General features: G+C 43.2%; 1 protein-coding gene and 1 pseudogene across 3 annotated transcripts in view; one reads left to right on the forward strand and one right to left on the reverse strand.

Moving 5' to 3' along the window:
* Positions 1-13,383, forward strand: part of nlgn2a (neuroligin 2a) — a 214,014-nt gene extending 200,631 nt beyond the window's left edge. For both annotated transcript variants that reach the window (XM_085806188.1, XM_085806187.1), the window contains 4 exons: positions 3,862-4,127; positions 5,878-6,031; positions 6,956-7,322; positions 8,117-13,383. In XM_085806188.1, the coding sequence (XP_085662314.1) occupies positions 3,862-4,127; positions 5,878-6,031; positions 6,956-7,322; positions 8,117-8,951 (1,622 nt within the window). In that variant the 3' untranslated portion in view covers positions 8,952-13,383. The remainder of the gene's footprint in view (positions 1-3,861; positions 4,128-5,877; positions 6,032-6,955; positions 7,323-8,116) is intronic.
* A 1,215-nt stretch (positions 13,384-14,598) lies between these two features.
* Positions 14,599-19,411, reverse strand: part of LOC146969478 (interferon-induced very large GTPase 1-like) — an 11,031-nt pseudogene continuing 6,218 nt past the window's right edge. Inside the window, exon 6 of the transcript XR_015038195.1 lies at positions 14,599-19,411. This exon is cut by the window's right edge and continues 3 nt beyond it. The product of XR_015038195.1 is annotated as an interferon-induced very large GTPase 1-like (transcript).

A 19,411-nucleotide genomic window follows, 5' to 3' on the forward strand; every position in this document is an offset into this window, starting at 1 on the left:
TTCGAAGCACAGCACTCCCACAGCCAGCGGAATCCCTGGAATGACATAAAAAAAAATGTGACTGCTAATCGTCTGAATCCAGGCCTGTGAATCACTCATTAACCACACATCTCTTGACTAATGGACGGAGGCTGCTAACATGAATTCTACCAGATCCAGTGATGTTTCAGTGTAGATCATTCCTGACTTTTCTTTTTTTGGCCGCTTATACGCCATCGCTGTGTTTTTGTTCAGTATATTTACAGGGAACAGATGGTCAGTATAGTTGACAGTATGTATGTGTAGCCATATTCCTCTCTGGGCTGCGTCAGGAGCCATGATCAGATGGGACTGCCCAGAAATCATTAGATCCTGTGATGTTCACTTGACACCTCTATCCTCAAAGGAAAACACTGCTTATCCTTTGAACTGAAGAATTTGAGCAGTCATGTTGCTAATGAGTGAGTCCATGTTTGATCCGGGTTATGTCGTCCATGTCTGTGGAGGATAAATGACACCGGGGCTCCAACATCACCTCACATTACCTGACTTGGCGAGCGCTCCTGGCTCCCGTTAACGCTCCACTGCTCGTTTTTACCTCCATCAAAAAACCTACATCTGTCTGACCTCATGCTCCCCATTACCAACAACACACCCCGAGGGCTAAGTGTTAACATTGCACCACCAAAAGAGAGAGGCCTACGGACCGGTCGACTTTGATCTGAATTGAGATCAGTGTGGCTGAGGACCCGCGGCCAAAATGGTCACGCACTCTGCGCCTTTGATCATGCCGTTCTTGAAGCTGTCCTCCTTCGATCGTAACTTCTCTGTTCTCCATGCTGCTCAAGGACTCTCCCTCAATATCTCGCCCCTCTGTTCACTTTCTGTCTCGCGCGCACAAACTGCAAAGGACAGAAACAGGGAAGGATTGGTGGGTGAAAAGAGGGAGCGTGATTAGAGAGAGCATGTTCACACAACCACACATCTGTTTCAATCATCACCCCGTGTGTGTGTGTGTGTGTGTGTGTGAAGCTCTGAGCAGACGTCTCACACATCTCTAATTTTGACTCATTCTGTCTGCCTCGATGTGCCTTGCAAACAAATGTGTCGTCAAGGCTGTAGAGAGCGACTGTGTACTGCTGCCATGGCGATGTGTCCATTTAACACAACTGCTGCAATTATGCTGATGTCTGTTAACCCTTCATATTAACCCAGGCACCCACAACCATTTGTCCTTTACTGGCAGGTGACCCACTTCACAGAAAACCTCTATATGGCTGATATGTAACATGCTAATAATCAGAAAAAGAAATAGCAAGTTTAACAAGAGAACATTTCTGCTGCATCCAATGAAGCAGTGCAAACCAAGCTGTAAATGATTAGCATCTCTGGAATGAAGAATGTAGACATGAAGAAGAAACTCAACACAAAGTTGTGTTTATTCATAAAGCAATACAAAAAAATTGGTCCATTGCCATAATCCCTATAGTTTTAGGAGTAGGTTTGTTACCTTTAATTGTCACTGCAAGTTATTTTAGAACGGCGTAGCAGAGTCACAAGCTGCTCAGAGCTACGCGATGGAGGCTAATGTGATTTCTTGGATTCCCTCATCAAACTCTTCAAATACACAATCCAACAACTCTATAATAACGGAACGTTACGAGACAGAGTTGTTTTCGAGGTAAATACAGAGACTGCTTGCTGAAAAACTGTCCCTGAAGGCAACGCGCATCAGCTGTTTTGCACGAATTTACCTCGAAAACAACTCTGTCTCGTAACATTCCGTTATTATCTCATAGCGTGGTGAATGTGCAGGTCACAACTTGTCCACCAGAGCGTTTTGTAGTTGTTGAATTGTGTATTTGATAAGTTTGATGAGGGAAACCTAGAAATCCCATGAGCCTCCGTATCGTAGCTCTGAGCAGCTTGTGGCTCGGCTCCGCCGTACTAAAAATAGCTTGCACCGACAATTAAAGGTAACAAACCTATTCCTAAAACTATAGGGATTATGGTGGGCAAATTTGCCAAAATGTTGAAATATCCCTTTAACATTTGGTTGTGTTCTCCAACAACCGCTACCTTCAGATACTGTACCTTTCTCCCTGCTCCTTTTCGACCAGAAAATTACCTTGGTAGAAAGAAAGAAAGAAAGAAAGAAAGAAAGAAAGAAAGAAAGAAAGAAAGAAAGAAAGAAAGAAAGTCATACTGCAGTTCCTGACCATTGTTGTGGTAACAAGAAAAAACACCTCGGTGAAACTGTGGAATATTCACACTTTCACACAGGCTTAGGGACAAATGCCTCCTTGGTCAGCTGTTAGTTGAAAAGTACTGTAAGTGAAGAAGTGGAAACTATTACATATATATTTTTATTATTGAAATATTTAGTTTTCAGTTTCTTCATGGCTCTGTCACTCTAGTGCCATGATCAGTCATATTTCAGGGGAGAAGTTCAGCAGCAGAGGGGCCTACTGGTTGTGAAAGCTTGTATTAACCCCTTGTCTCCTGTCACTGACACCCCTCTCCCCCCTCCCCCCTCTCCCCCCCCTGCACCCTCTCACTGCTGCCTGTCCATTCTCATGCCACCACTTTGTCATCACTCCATCGTCATCGTCGCCCTCTTCATCATCAGCATCTAACGGTGTAACATCAGCCCACTAGACGCCGCCTGTCTGTCATGTCCCTCCCCCTCTCTCCCCCCGCCGGGGACGCCAGGTAAGGAGTCTGTCATCCCCATCCTTGAGGGACACCAATCATGACAACAACACTGCATCACAAATCAAGCCCGACAGCAGACATGTGCAGGATGGATGGCGGGATGGAAGTGGCATATGGGATGGAGGGAGGGAGTGTAAATGATACTGATGTAATAATGAAGGGTGGAGGAAATAGAAGGGAAGGCAGCATCCATGGTATCCTTTTAACTGTGTATAGAGAACGAAGAGGGGAGGAGGTAAAGAAATATAGGTGGAGATGTGTTGCTGTAACAATGTCGAGGGAGGAAAAAACAGAAGAGAAAGAGAAAAGAAAATGCTCTGACCTGGCACATCAGAAAAGAGAAGAGCCACACAGAGGAGGGCCCTGAGCAGAGGCACTTAGGGAATGACAAAGAAACTGATTTTGAAGACGAATGAAATAATACCCACCTCGCACCTCTCTGCCTGTCTACCCCCCCACTGTCTCTCACAGTGCAGATATGTAGGTGTAGCTGTTTCCAAGCTACTTCTTACTGTAATTGATTTCCCAGGGAAAGAGGGGCTCTGCGGCTCTGCTTAATAATTAACTGACCAATCTTCAGCCCAGGAGAGGGGAGAGAAAGAAAAAAGGAAGGCAAGAGGAAACGAGTTAGGCAGGCGGCCCCTTAACGAGCCACTTGAGTGGTTCAAACAGCACAGGACAGGCGGAACTAAGGAGACAGGCAGAGACAAAGAGGAAGAGAGGAAGGCAGAGACACAGCCAGAGAGATGCTGAGAGGAAAAAAAAAACAGCTGGTACAAGAAAGAGGAAAAATGGCTCTTTTAAAATCTCACATGAGCCTGCTTCCAGTCCTGCTTCTGTTTTTTTTTAGTTACAGCACCACAGCATGCTCTCTCTCTGTGATGTAGTTTCATTCCCCATCTGCCAGGTTCGCTCAACTGAGAACAATGAGGTAAAATAAAATGGGGCTAGTTCAATAGTTTTTCAGTACAGGGAAATTCCAAAAGTAGACAAAGAGACCGATGCGCAACACATTTCCTGTTCCAGCACTGATCTTCAATCACATCCTGTCTGCAAGAATTCACATTACATCTAGCGAGATCACCAACAGTTTATTTTAGGTTAAAAGGAGCAATTTATCCCTGAATACAGAAATATAATACAGATTCTCTTCATTTTTCCCTCCAGGTCTGTTCCACAGAGCCATAGCCCAGAGTGGGACGGCCATCTCCAGCTGGTCCGTCAACTACCAGCCCCTGAAGTACACCAAGATCCTGGCCCGGAAGGTCGGCTGCACCTACACGGAGACGGCAGACCTGGTCGACTGCCTGAGGCGCAAGAACTTCAGGGAGCTGGTGGACCAGGACATCCAGCCGGCCCGCTACCACATCGCCTTTGGCCCCGTGGTGGACGGCGATGTGGTGCCTGATGATCCAGAGATCCTCATGCAGCAGGTGAGGGGGTGTGGTACCGGTATCACATGTGATACTGATCCAACAGACAGAAAGGTGCAGAGGATTTGTTCAGTGTTTAAGGGGACATATTATGGAAATATTTGTTTGTTTGTTTATTGGTTTAAATATACAGAGACAATGCACATGAATAAACATTTCTGTAAACATGCCAGTTTAGCCAAGTTGGCTAATTTTCAACCGTAGTCTCTGGGGCAGGTGACTTGAGCACTACAATAATTAAAATGCATTAAAAAGAAACAAAAACACAACAGGACTATGCCTACTTATAAAATACATAGTATACAATACATACAATATATTACAGTGCATACAATAAAATACATACATTACAGTTTCAGAGCAGATGGTCACATACTTGACTGTCTCTCAACCATAGTTTTAACCAACCATTATCACTTTTTGAAGGCTCTTTAACATATATTTGGGTGTTTGACTTGCCTTTTGGCCCCCAACATGTCAGAATTGACAAAAAAAAAAACTGTTTCTGTTTCTTTCTTATTTCTGTCTGTCTTGTAAGCCCATGCGGGCTGGGCATACTGAAGTTTGCATGGCACAATAATAAAAGTCATTCATTCATTCTGTAATTTTCAGGCTCCCTAGGTTTAAAACTCCACGTGGTTTTATGAGCTGTTCCCTCGGTTGTCTAACAATGATGTAACTAGTTTTCGAATTTGCATAACACCACCCCTACCTGGGACCAGTAGAAGGGGCAGGGCGGGGCAAGCAGTTTTTCATTTGCATTTAAAGGGACAGGCACTGAAACCAGCCGTTCTGAACAGGGCTGTTTAGAGAGGATGAAAAGAGCTGTGATGTTTGATCCTTGAGGTATTTTGACCACAGCATGTCACAGACATGTCTTTAAGACACTGGGGAACTATTTTAATTTGTGAAAAAGGGAAATAATATGTCTCCTTTAAGTGACGTTTCCCAGCTGGTGTGAGCTCATACGCGACACACAGCTGTAGTGCTGCTGATGCAGATTGCCTTTGTGGTGTAATCTCAACCCATGTTTCACAACCTCTTTGCTTGTGATCCTCTAATACAAAGCACTGTGCAGCTCTTGTACAGCCGTCATCACAGGGTGCATGCTGGAGAGTGAGCTATTCAATCAAAGAGTGATTTTCTCCTCTCAGCTTGATTGGAATAATTTTAAGACATTGAATTATACAGTATTTCACTGCAACAAAGCAAAGAAAAGATAAGAAATACTACAAAAACTGAGCATAATTGTTTATAGAATGTCATTATTTCTTATTTTTCATCGTTCTTTATTTTTTCCTTACTTCCCATTTTAGCTCATCATAATTCATAATCTGTAAGAAATAATTAGAGGGTAGCATCAAAAGGTTTCTGGCTCATTTGAGGAGAAAAATGAGCCACGTCTCAAACTGAGCTCTTGTTGTGCATCAGTTGATACCGGATAGGAGAATTTTAGGTTGGAAATGAACTTAGCTGTGAGGAATCTGATGTATTTGGTTGTGTTTAGATGTATTTCAAATGATCAAAACATAAAACTACATTTCTTCACCTTGTGGTCACTGCACATTTCAGTTTTTGGCATAAATACCACATTCAAAATATGAATGGATCTGATCTGAGTTTATAGATACACTTTTTTTTTTTTTTAGTGGCATCTGTTGTAGTGATTTCAGGTTTGTGTCATACACAGAGACTGAACCGTAAATACAGTCTCAGCACTGAGTGTTCTCTTCCCTTATTTCTCCACCAGGGGGAGTTCCTCAACTATGACATTCTAATAGGAGTGAACCAAGGAGAGGGGCTGAAGTTTGTGGACGACAGCGAGGACAACGACGGCATCTCGGCGGCGGCGTTCGACTACACCATCTCTAACTTTGTGGACAACCTCTACGGATACCCTGAAGGTACCTGAACTCATCAATGTTATCTCTCCTGATGAGATCAGCTCTGTTCTGGTTTATCAGGGGCCGAATCGGCTGAAATCTTTTTTGAAAGAGTAAAAGAGGAGACACTGTCAAAAAAAAAGATTTTCATCATACTGGAACAAGTTTCAGTATGATGAAAATATTTCTTAAGACTTGAGCTAGATGTCATATTTCACACCACTACTTTTTAGACTGTTTCATTTTTGTCATAAATACAGTTAATATTATTCTATTTTTCCACCAAAAATCCATCAACAACAACTTGTCCAAAACTACAGCTCCCAGTGGAAACACATGCAGCTCTTTCTAACGTCATGTGGGCAAAGAATGAGATGAGATAAAATGTGAGCTCAGTGAAGTGTATCAACCAAGACAGGCATACTAAAGAGGCTGCCTATCATGGAGATTATCTTTCACCGTGGTGGGTCTGTGCTCTGGCCTTTGAGGCTCTATGGGCACTAATGCTGTCTCTCATCATCCCCCAGGCAGCCAGCGCTCAATCACAGTGCTGTTGTTCCTAACAGATCAACCTGCAAACCCCTCACAGCGGGCCACAGTCAAAATACACGCGCATTTGGATAATGCAGTCACACTCCATCTCAAGGGCCTGTCATTCATTGTGCTCTCTGAGAGGCGTGTAGTCTTTGTTTCGCGGCTCACTCTGTCCTTGCACTTTTTCTGCCACTCACACAGACGCAGCACAGCACACATACAAACACAAAGACCTCGTTATGTTTCACATTTCAGTTCTCTCCTCCTCCACCCTTTGGTTCACATCTATTGACCGCTCTCCTCTTTCAAAATGTTCTGTCACTGTCACGACTTTCCTTTCAACTTGGTGCATTTTTCTCTTCTTCCCTTCTATCCCTTTCTCCCCTCCCACGTCTGACCCCCCCCCCACAGGCAAAGACATCCTGAGGGAAACCATTAAGTTCATGTACACGGACTGGGCAGACAGGGACAACGGCGACATGAGGAGGAAGACCCTGCTGGCTCTGTTTACCGACCACCAGTGGGTGGCGCCGGCCGTGGCCACTGCCAAGCTCCACGCCGAGTTTCAGTCCCCGGTTTACTTTTACACCTTCTACCACCACTGCCAGACCGAGACGCGACCCGAGTGGGCCGACGCCGCGCACGGGGATGAAATACCCTACGTTTTTGGCGTGCCCATGATCGGTGCCACGGATCTGTTCCCATGCAACTTCTCCAAGAACGATGTGATGCTGAGCGCCGTGGTCATGACTTACTGGACCAACTTCGCCAAGACTGGGTAGGCCTTACTGATGATTGTGTTTTACAGTATGTTATTTGTTATTGTGATGATTCTGTGTGTGTGTGTAAGTATGATTTCAAATTTGATCTAAAAATCAGCTAGTTGCCAGTAGGAGTGTAATGATACATCAATTCAGTGATCTCTAGTATCCATCCAGAATGAAAACATTGATCAGACATCATCATTTGTAAGACGTGCCTTTATTTTTAGAATTCCCCTGGCACATCTGAGTGATGAGTATCTGCAGCAATTTCATATTTCATTAGTAGAGACGTGTGTGTAGCTAATCACTAAGTTCTAAAAATACAGGTGTAAGGTTCACACAACAGGGATCATACAGGAGTTTAATTTTGTTTCAGTTTTCTTTTGTAGAATGTGAAAATTGTAAAGCTCAATAAATCAGTGTGGCACACACAGTGAATAGGAGGACTACTTTTAGATAGTCATTTAAATGACTGGTTGAGCTCAGAAATAGAAATTTCAAACGATATTTGAGATGTTTTTTGATCCCTCAGTCAAATGTGGTGTCAAAATGGTGTCATGTCAGAACTTGTGATACCAGCAAACATCAAATTGTTGTCCAGTCGATATAATTTTGTATCGTGATGAAGGTTTTTACACACCTAGTATCCAATAGTAAAGTTGACTGATGTTGATGTAAGTAGAGTGTCTGCCTCACTTTGCTGTAAGTTCATAAGGAAAAAGGTTTTACAGAATTCAGGTATCAATACCTTGAAGAAATCTTGATTAATGATGGCTTTAACTGACATGCCCCCTCTCTCTTCCACCAGGGACCCCAATCTGCCGGTCCCTCAGGACACCAAGTTCATTCACACCAAACCCAACCGCTTTGAAGAGGTCATCTGGACCAAGTTCAACTCCAAGGACAAGCAGTACCTGCACATCGGCCTGAAGCCTCGGGTCAGAGACAACTACAGAGCCAACAAGGTGGCCTTCTGGCTGGAGTTAGTCCCCCACCTCCACACGATACACGAGGGGCTGTTCCCCACCACTACGCGCTCGCCGCCAGGGCCTCGCCCAGGCACCTACGGGCCCTGGGCCAGAACGCCGGGCCCCCGCACCACCCGTCACCCCTACCCCACATTCCCCTCCGATCCGGAGCCTGAAGGTTCGGAGCGTCCGCACCAGGACCTCTTCCCCGGAGACACCCGGGACTATTCCACTGAGCTGAGCGTGACGGTGGCCGTGGGGGCGTCGCTCCTCTTCCTCAACATCCTGGCCTTCGCCGCCCTTTACTACAAGCGAGACAAGCGGCACGAGATGCGGCGCCACAGGCTGTCTCCTCAGCGGGGCGGCCCCGCCAACGACCTGGCCCACAGTCAGGAGGAGGAGATCATGTCGCTGCAGATGAAGCACTCGGAGCACGACGCTCACCACGACATGGAGCCGCTCCGGCCCCACGACATCCTCCGGCCCGCCTGCCCGCCCGACTACACGCTGGCGCTGCGCCGCGCCCCCGACGACGTGCCCCTGATGACGCCCAACACCATCACCATGATCCCCAGTACCATCACCAGCATGCAGCCCCTCCATGCCTTTAACACCTTCCCCTCCACCGGCCACAACAACACCCTGCCCCACCCCCACTCCACAACCAGAGTATAGTAGGGACTGGCCAGACACAGCGCCACATAAGGACCAGGAAGACTGGCTCTGCCACCGCTCCAGAGGGGCGGCCTCTGGGTGTGGGCCTTTGTTCTGTTCTCTTATTCTCTCGTTTCTCCAAAAGCAACTCCACCTCCTCCATCATGTGCTGTCAAACGTAGCAGCTCCCTCCACTGGTGGCGTGTGGAGAAGCAACTGGACTGCAAGGCAGCAGATGATCAGCTCTGGAGGGGGGGTGGGGGGTGATCTAGATCTTTTAAAGATACTGTTTTCAAAGAAAGTCTGTTGTTTCCAGACTGGAGCCCTCTGACATTTGTCAAAAGGGACAAATGCTTTTACTTTGGTGTCATCTCTTTTTTCTCTCACTGGTGTATTATGTGCATATATCGTTCTCTTTTCTACATATGTGTCTTACCCCTGCTTTGTTCCCCTTATTCAACATGTGATTCTCTCATCCGTCTCCCCAGTGCCCCTTTGCTCTAAGGATTCATAAACTACGGAGCTGTTAGAGGGGACATAGAGTACATACAGTAAGCATATAGCTATGAAAACACTGATATCCAATACTTTCATTCTACCAGCATTCTTGGTGCCAAGTATGTACTACTGTGTTTGCTTTCTCATCGAGGGGGGAAAAAAAACTAAAGAAAATTCTAGAGTATTCCTATTTACTGTCAACTAACAGATGCTGTGTGTTCTCATGACAAAGTGCCAAACTGGCCCTCGATTGTGTTTTTTTTTCTTTCTTTCATGTTCTGTTTCTTTTTTTTTCAAGCATTTGTTTAATTGTTGTTTTTGTGGAAAGAATTTTTGCTGAAAATATAGATATAGAGAAATGATATTATATATAGTTATATATAAATGTGTACAAAGGAGAAAGTATATAAATGGGTTTTCTCAGTGGGGGATCTATGCATGAATTATTTTTAAAGATGATGACGGGGGAAAGGACACTGTATCTGTCAATGCACGTTTCCCAAATCTACTCAAATCATATCGGTCCACTTTGGATATCGGTCTTTGTTTAACCTCACAGAACAAGAGCATCACAGATAATCCTGAAGTAAGTCAACAACTCCACCTCTTCACCCCCCACCACCCCAAAAAAAAGGAGTAAGAAGGAGTCATTGCCACAAATCTCAGAAGATGTGAGGGTCAGAGCAACTGTGAACACACTCCTCCGTTCGTTCATCCTCTTCCTCCATGATGTCATTTAGAGGGAATTCTCCAACCTGGAGACGCAACGCGCCGACAGCTTCCCCATCCCATCGTCCTCGTGTAGCTTCTTCTCTCCCTCTGTATGGAAATGCATTGCTTTTTTTAGGGTACCCGAGGTACCAGGTGTGTTGCTGTAGCCGGCGTGTAGGGAATTATTTTTGTATATCAGCGAAGGTGAGAAACAAAGCAGAGACAGACAGCCTCTGCTCTTCTACTTCCACCTTCCCTCTCCTGTCTGCAACCCTATTTCCAGCACATGCATATTCTGTTTGATGTGTGCCTGTGAGAGAACATGTGTGTGTGTATGTGTGTGTGTGTGTGTGGGAGGGTGTGTGTGTTTGTTTGTGCATGTGGTATCAGAGCTGCTTCACATTGTTATAGGTTGGCCCTAATTAGACAGTTAGAAGATAGAGAGGCAGACAGGCAGGATCATCCCCACAGTAAAAAGTTTGACTCCAATGAGCTCCTTCCTGCTGCTTCCCCAAACCCCACAACACCGCCCCCCCGATCCTCGCACCCCTCCCTCTGTATCAGCATCACTCCCTCTCTACATCACTTAGCTTCGTCTCCACAACTGACGCCCACAATCGCAGCGATCACCCATCGCGACCGCAAAACTCTGACTTCACTGTGTCAGCACGGTTCTACACAATTTCTGACCTCAGTTCAGCTCCGCTATTATCCTCCCATTCACGGGTTAGTTCACCGAGCTGGTGAGATTTTATGAGCTCATCGGTTGTAAATTAAACTCTTAAGCACACTGGGGGTGACCGGTGGGCCTTCACGGCCTGCAGCACAGAGCTGCGAGATGAAAAGGGAGACTCTGATCTCCTAAACAGGGTAAAAGCAACACTCTTGATAACTGCTGTTTCTGATTCCTCTCTTTTTTCGGGGTGAGGATGTGCAGGCCTGCAGCTCAGCAATGCCCCCACCCCCCACCCCCACCCCCCTCTGATTCTCTGCTATGGATCATGGGTTATTCACCCTGGTTAATACAGTATGTTAACTGGACTGATGTGCTGTTGTTTGAGCCCACAGGAACCCATGGTAGCCTACATCCGGTATGGGAGAAGTTAGTCACCGGTGCTGTCTTTGCTTGTGCTCTAGCTTTAGCCTGTTTGTTTGTTTTCTATTTTATTACTGCCTAACAGGGTGGTTTGGGGGGGGGGGCTGGCCTGGCCGGGGAGAGATATATAATACGGTATACCTGGCTGCTCCTGTCAGAGATTTTGTACGCCTACTGAAAGGGAAATGTGCACAATGTAAAACACAAAACAGCCGGCCTGGGTGTGCTGCAGGTGGATAAATGCTGTGGAACAGATGATGGACAGTGCACGCTGTGGAGGAGAGACTTTGGGAGGAGATTGGGGAAAAAAGACTCACAGCCTTAAATGTAGAAATCAGAACCAGAGGAGAATCAAAGGAGAGGGTGGACTGATCACTAGCAAAATATGGAAAACTCCCAAGGCATGGCCATCTTTCTACCCACAACGTTTGCCACCTTGCTGACGTGTCCTACAGAGGATAATGGACCCTTTTGTACTCACTCCTGTGGATAAGGAGGCAGTGAGATGTTGTGAAGTAACTTAACCTCACCACAACACAACTGCAGTGACACCAGTGCAGGTGACTGACGACAGAAACAAGGTGTTCAGTTTGGTCGGTTCTTTTCCTTTGTCAATTTTATAAGCTAACACTGGAGGGCGCCATTGTGCCAGATTGACTGCAGTCTGGCCACTGACGGAACAGGATGTGTGAAGAAAAATACCAAACTGGGTGGCAGGACAAGAGACACACAACATCTGGAAGAAAATCTAAACTGTACATTTTTAAGTGTAAGAATCAAACAGACAAAATATTTGTAAATATTAAGTTTCCTGTTTGTTTTTTTTCTTTTTCCTTTTTCTTTTTTTTTTGAGTGAATGAATGAAATGCTTATTTTGTGACAACAAAAGACAACAGGTGCAGTTTGCAAAAAAAAAGCCACTATCTCTAGGTTTCAAATTATTTTTTCAATATGAATATATGAATCAATATGAATATGAATTAATTACTTATTATCCTGACATTGCTCATTATCACATGGGCATCCTGTAGCATCATGAATCAGGAAAGTCACTGTAGCAGAATTCATCCCACTACGACATAACATGAGGGTCTAAGATGCTGAAGTTAGTGTTTATTCTGAAGTCCGTCAAAGAGCATCATCTTTTTGATTTAACCTTCATTAAACTTTTATTTTGAAAACTGATCTATATACTCCCAGTGAGTCTGTGCTGCATGATCTGTGTGACTTCAGAGGCTAAGAGTACTGATAAAAGCCAGCTTTGCCTTTTGCCAGCTAACTAATGTCATGATGGTGACGGTGTGGGGAACTGGCCAGTGATTCATGGTCAGGACTTCTAGACTGAGACACTTGATGCCAAGTACTCTCAGTTTAACGTTAGCTCACTTCACATGTAGCAGTGTTTACATGTAGCCACGTAATCACATGTGGGACAGACATGAGGGCTTTGATACCATAAGATGCCTCATACCCTCATAGAGTAACACTCACACACGCGGTCCAACTTTTTCCTTCCACACACTGTGTTGCATTGTGATGATGGAGGTGGTGTTGCCCTTGAGATGATGTCATGTAGCAGAAAATCTTTCTAAACAGATGAGACGTGGACAATGTGAAGTAAATTAGAAAAGTCTGTCTGACTATGGATCAGACTGGATAAAGTAACCAAAGTGACTCACTGCAGCTCTGTGGTTCACACAGTTGCTGCTGGATTTCAGTTCAGTATTTTCAACATGCCCAGAAACTACAGTCATCCAACAATATATGTGACTTCATGCACCTCAGTGAGGTTATTTAGAGACCCTGTGTCAGGACAATGACGCATGAAAGCACATGATTAATACCCATAATGACAAACATATACATGCAATGATGCACACACACACATACACACATAAACCCTCAGCTTGCAAAGTTGCACCTGTTGTCTTGTTTTTACATTCTTTGTTGAATTCAGAAACCCAAGACTTGAGATGAAGAAAAATGTTAAATAAAGGAATTTAAAAAAAAAGATTATTATTAAAAAAAAAAGTAAAGTAAAACTATATAAATAAATGAGGTGATGATATTTCTGTTTACTTTAGAAGTTATTATACACTGTATGCTGTGATTCTGATCTGGGAAACATTAAAGACATTCATAGCCAGACTGCTAATTGTGTTTCTTTATTACAGTTTTTCTCGATTGTTTACACACATTTTCTGAAAGCATGCCTCATAATCTCAGAACTCAAATCAAAAAACACACAAACTTTACATTCAAAGCAATATTATTTCTTCTCAAAATGGTATTTTGTTTTCGAATGACACACAAACTATCATAATTGACATTTATAAGAACCAGTTGAACACTGATGTGCTCAATGTAAAACACTATGATGAATGGAAAACACTTCATCATAATGACTTTTTGTTCAGTGTTACACTTACTACAGACAGTACATACATAAGTGTGTTGTAAAATATTTTAGAATATTATTTTTATACTCCATACACACAAATACACGGTAACAAATATATTTTGGTTTTCCCACAAAAACTATGTACACAGTATACATCCCAGTCAACATGAAGTTTCACATACAGTGGTCTACATACAACACAACAGAAGAATTTACTGTATACAGTTACAGTAAAAAAACTAAAAAACTATGCTGCATCCTGTCTTCTGTTTCGGTCTGGCCACAGCATCTCATCCAAATCACATCATCATGGTACCTTAGGTGTTTGCCCATGTGATGAGTCAGTGTGCATAGTAGGGCAATTAAATTTTGAATGGCAGTGTGTTCAAGAGATTTTCTTTATGAAAATTGTGCCAAATGCAGAGAATTGTGTGTAGTGTTTTGAAAAAAGTGTGTTTTAGAACTGCAATTTGAGTGTAAAGCAGGAATTGTGTTTGTAGTTTAGCAGAATTGGTTCAGGGGGTTGGTGCACGAGTTACATGTTGTGGTCATTGTGTACCAGTATTTGTGTAAACAATTGAGAACAACTGTAAGACAGTTATTAGGAGAGTAATGTAGACATGTTGACAATATCACTCACTGACAGTTTAAATGGATCTTTTATTGTATTTAAAAACAGATAATTTACTGACGAAGAAAAATAATCCAGAATAGCCCCAAACCTAATACTACTGTAAAGCTCACACCAAAGTATAAAAGTTAACATATCTGCACTTCCAACATAAAGCATCTGAAAAATGTAAAGTGATAAACATTAATAAAGCTTATGGGAAAAGAACACCTATAATTTATCACAAACTGTAAAATGTGGTCTTGATGACTGTAGTTTGCAATAGTTATGGAAAAAGCTATAAGAGTGTGTCAGGTTATAGCTTATAGCTCTTATAGCTTGTCATCTTGCATATACCTATATGTCAAAATCAAAATATCCCCCCAAAAAGAAAGAGGAGGGTCAAATTGACAATTCTGTTCATTCAAAATAAGTATAAAGAAAATGTTAAGATATTATACAATTATTGGTATTTTCTTAAGTTGCAAATAGTAATACAATCCTTGATTAAACTGGTTGAACTCACAGGTATTACTATGACAAAGTGTCAGCCACAGTTCTCAACTGAAGTTAAATGACTCTTTCAGACTGGCCTCTGCCTGCTTTAATGTAATTTTCTTCCATATTGAAGGAATATCAGCAGGCCTTGTATTATATGCTTTGGCAAACTTGTTGTTGAATTTTGCCATCACATATTTCCAGTGGTCTGAGGCCTCAAAGCTTCCATCTGGAGCAATTCTCCACTCTGGGAAAATGTCTCTGTAATTCTTGTAGGGATGATATTTAAAATCTGTAGCCTCACATTGAAAACGTTGTTCACTGACCACGAGGGAGGAGCATATTTCAGTGTCAAGTTTTCGTGACCGAACAAAGTGGTATCCACCCAGACCCTCTGGCCGATGAAGTGAGGCCCAGTGTTCATGGGCTTTTCCTCCGGCTTCACAGGGCACTCTGCAGAATGGACACTGTTCACCACATCCAATAACTGGTGAAAAGCTCATTCTGAGGCTTCACATGAAGATGTTTCATTTTCTGCTGAATGTTTAATTGTTTAAACTCTTCTTTAAGAACTTCTCCCATTTCCTTCACAGACACTGTTACTGATCCTGGTCTGCATTGTTCAGGATCATGAAAGCACCAAGGGCATCCTGGGAAATGACCAGTTTATCTCCAAGTTCTTTGCAAACATCTTTAACAAATGTTTTTAGGTTGTCAGTCTTCTTCATTTTGGCCTGGTTGGTGGCATCATTTATTCTGTTGATACTTGACTGAAGATGTTGAGCCTCAAACTCAGCCATCTTTGAACCCCTTGAGAAGTGAGATATGATTTGTTCAAGTATCCAGTTTTTCACATGTTCTTCGTATGAGCAGATGTAGCTGTAGTAGTTGTAAAAGTTTCCCTTAGTCAGCAAATCCAGTAAAACTGAATACTGGAAGGATATTCTTGTGCTGAACCGGTGTAATGTCAGCATCTCACCAATGATATCAGAACCCATGGAACGATTGATGTAGTCCTGGACTGCAGGCTTCAAGCATTGGCTGGTGAATTATTCTGCCTTCTTCTGGCACTGGTCTCGTTTATGAAACACATCTTTGAAATCAGAAGGATACTTTTCCTTGCTTTGATTCAGACATCTGTAAGGATCATTCAAATGAAGGAAATCTTCATGCATCTTCTGAAAGTGTCTGGCTGCAAATCCACAGATGTGTTGTTTAAGAGAAACTTCAAACTCAATGTCTGTCTTTACATCCTGATTGTTTTGCAGCCTCTCATCAATCATGCGTAGGATCTCCTGGATGTAGGTGTCATGATAATTGTTTTTTGTTTTTACTTTTCGATTTACAAACTGTGTGCACTCATCTATGATGGTGTCAGACATTTTTTGTACATGCATTACATGATTTTCATATTTCAAAAATCTGCTGATGCTGTGTAAATACTTTCCCTTTACTGTATATTTGAAAGGCATCAGTGCACAATCTTTCAGGCTTTTTTCACACAACAATTGAGAAGCATAACTCCCCTTGTGTCTCAGATTTAATCTCAGGTGGTGGGATACACTGGCAAAGACATCTGTTTTCTTTTGCTCAGAAGAAGACAGCTTCTTTACTGGGTCTCTCCACATCTTATCAAATTCCTTGTCCAGCTCTGGATCGCTCATCTGGACATTCTTCTTCCTACATTGATCAATCAGTGCACACACAGGCGTTTCAATTTCTCTTGTGTGATTTTCCTTGATTCTATCAAGTTCTCTCATTCCTTGTTTGATTTCTGCTGCTGCTGTGAGCTGATGAAAGACAGAGTTCTGCATTTCTCTGCGAAGTGTCTTTGCACTGTTTGCAAAGTCTTCTTTGTATCCCTTTACTAGATAGGCATGACCTTCTGTTTGCTTGAAGTACTGGGTCAGATTTTCAAGAAGCTTTGTCTCCCACTTAGACAGCTCTGTGGAGGCTTCACTTTTCAAACACATGACAAGATCTTTCATGTCAGCTCTTTCAGATTTTGCAGCAACTGTACCAAAATTTCGGATTCTTGTTTCAGCATTTGTCACCCACTCGTACATGTGTTTTTTGAATTCCCATTCCCATTTCTTGAATTCTGTGCATAGTCTCACGTAAGCATCAGCCACTAGACTGTTTCTGGAGTTGAAGATGAAGTTTTCATGCTTTACTGCAGTCCACAGACTGGACATCCACTCTTTGAACTCCAAAATATCATTAGCAGACGACCCACAACGTCCCAGTAGTTGGATGACGTTCTTCTTGAGCTCATACACAGCTTCGCTGTACCCTGCATTGACTGGTGCCATTGGTGGGTTTCCATTCCAGAGTCCAGGAATGTACCAGTTCCCAGTGTCTGGATTGTATTCCATCACGTCAGTGAAGCTCTTGTTCTCCTCTTTATTTTCCATCTTGGCTGCTGCCTGTGTCATCTCATTTAACTGTTCCAAGAGCAGTTTCCTGTCTCTCAAGTTCTTGTCATGGGCTGAAACATCTGAAACATTCTGATGAACAAACTGACATTTAGGCTTTTTGCCAACCTCTTTCATCCTGAGAAAAGCATGCACCACTATCTGCAAGATGTCCTTCATTTCTGTTGAGTTCTCCATTGCTATATTGATGATGGTGACATCACTCAGCCCCACAACAAGTGTTGCAAGCTCATTGTCATGTTCATGGCTGTCATCCAACTGTGCAAGCTCTGGTGACTTTAAGCCCTCAGTGTCAATGATCATCATGAAGTCACAATTGAGAACTCTTTTCATGTCTTCATTGACTCTGATGAGCAACATAAAAGCACCTCGAGTACATCGTCCACTGCTGACTGCAAACTGCACACCAAACATGGTGTTGAGGAGAGTGGACTTTCCTGTGCTCTGAACTCCAAGAACTGTGACGACCAGGATCTTGTTCTCTGGAGACACCAAGGCATTGAGCTCAGAGAGAACGGCACTCACCCATTTGAGAGGTATGTTGGATGCATCTCCATCTACAAGCTCAAGGGGAAATCCATCAAGCAACAGTCCTGCACAGAGTTTGGGCAGATGCTTTATCTGTTGACGTGATCGGTGTGTTTCTGGAAGAGAAAGTGAAGCTTCATAGATCTGACCCAGTTCACGGAAGAAGTGTTCAGTCCCCAGTGAGCTGTTGGAAAGTTCTCTGTCAATGTCTTTGATCTCATCTTTGTTCTCAGAGTTCTTGCATTTTTCTTTGTACTGGTCTCTGAGCTCAGACAGTTTTTCTCTTGACAGGTTATCAAGATTCATTCGCATCCATTTCAGGAAATAACATCTCTCTATCCCTGTGCTTGATATTGCATTGATGAAGCAAGTCATTGCATTTGACATGTCATAAGAGTTCTGTTTGGCCCGAAGTCTTTTTGCCTCGTCCTGGAGATCACTTTTGTATGTTTCTATGCTTTCAGACCCAGCTTTCCGTAGCCTGTATTGTTCCTTCTCTAAGCTTGTCAGTTCCTTCCATATTTCACCTTGCAGTGGAAGCTGAGCTTTTTTGTATTTAAGGGTGTCCTCAATTTCTGCAGTGATGGCATCTGCATTTTTCTTGGCAGTGTGACATTCTGGACAGTCTTCATCAACCAAGATTCCCAGTTCATGGGCGATGTCGGCCATCTGTTCTATGCACATCTTTCTTTCTTTTTTCTCAACTACATCCTTCACTGTTTTCCTCAAATTCTTGACAAAGTCTGCATCGTTTTTCTGCTTAGTCTTAATAAGGATGTTGTTGTTGGTCAAGCCTAACTTAGATGCAACTTTTCCCAGTGCTTCCATATTAAAGGTCTTGCTCTGATGGTTACCCACCAAGAAGATCTGTGCCTCTTGGTGTTGGTTCATAAGCAGTTTACACTCAAAGTCCAAATTGTCAAAGAACACAAAAACTGCTGCAGATGTCTGACACAAAAAAGAAAACTGAGTTTCAAATGAAGCAATGTCTCCACGAAGGTTGGCCACAGCTACTGGCTCACTGAAAATATCAATGTTTTTGTTTCCACATGGAAGGTACCAAGTAATTTCAGTCAGTCCATCAGATATTCCTCTTGGACTGTCACCACACTCCATATTGTGGTGAACAAAGGTGTCATGGTTCTGCTGAGAATTGCACAGTAACTTGTTGATAAAATCTGACTTGGACAAGGAGCACTCCCCCAGTCTCACAAAGGATATCATTGGGAGTTTAGAGAGAACAATTCTCTCTTCAATAAAACCTTTAGATTGTGAAAGTAACTCCGGTCTGTACTTTTTAACAATATCTCTCAAAGCCCAGAGCATGAGTGTGCACTGTTTTGTGTCACAATTAGGAAGCAGCAGAGGCACAGAAAACTGACACATGGACATTTTGAGTGCCAATTCCTGCTGGACAAAACCATCAGAACACAGAAAGATAGCAGTGATTATGTCGAGGGGATTCAGCATGTCACCTGAATTTGGACTTTTAAGAAGATTATCCAAATCCATACTTGTATTTCCTGCCACATCATCACAGTCAGATTCACTCTCTGGTGTACACTCAATATTCCTGGCTGTCACATTAACCATCATTAGTTTCTTTAGAAAATCCCATGGATGGTCCAAGTGATTCTTAGCAGGTTCATCAACAATGGTCTTCTCATCAATCTGAAGTATTTTGCTCAGTGACAGCTTCTCTGT

The sequence above is a fragment of the Trachurus japonicus genome, chromosome 18 (assembly GCF_045865225.1).
Source record: "Trachurus japonicus isolate A0001 chromosome 18, Traja_1.0".
NCBI classification, from domain to species: Eukaryota; Metazoa; Chordata; class Actinopteri; order Carangiformes; family Carangidae; genus Trachurus; species Trachurus japonicus.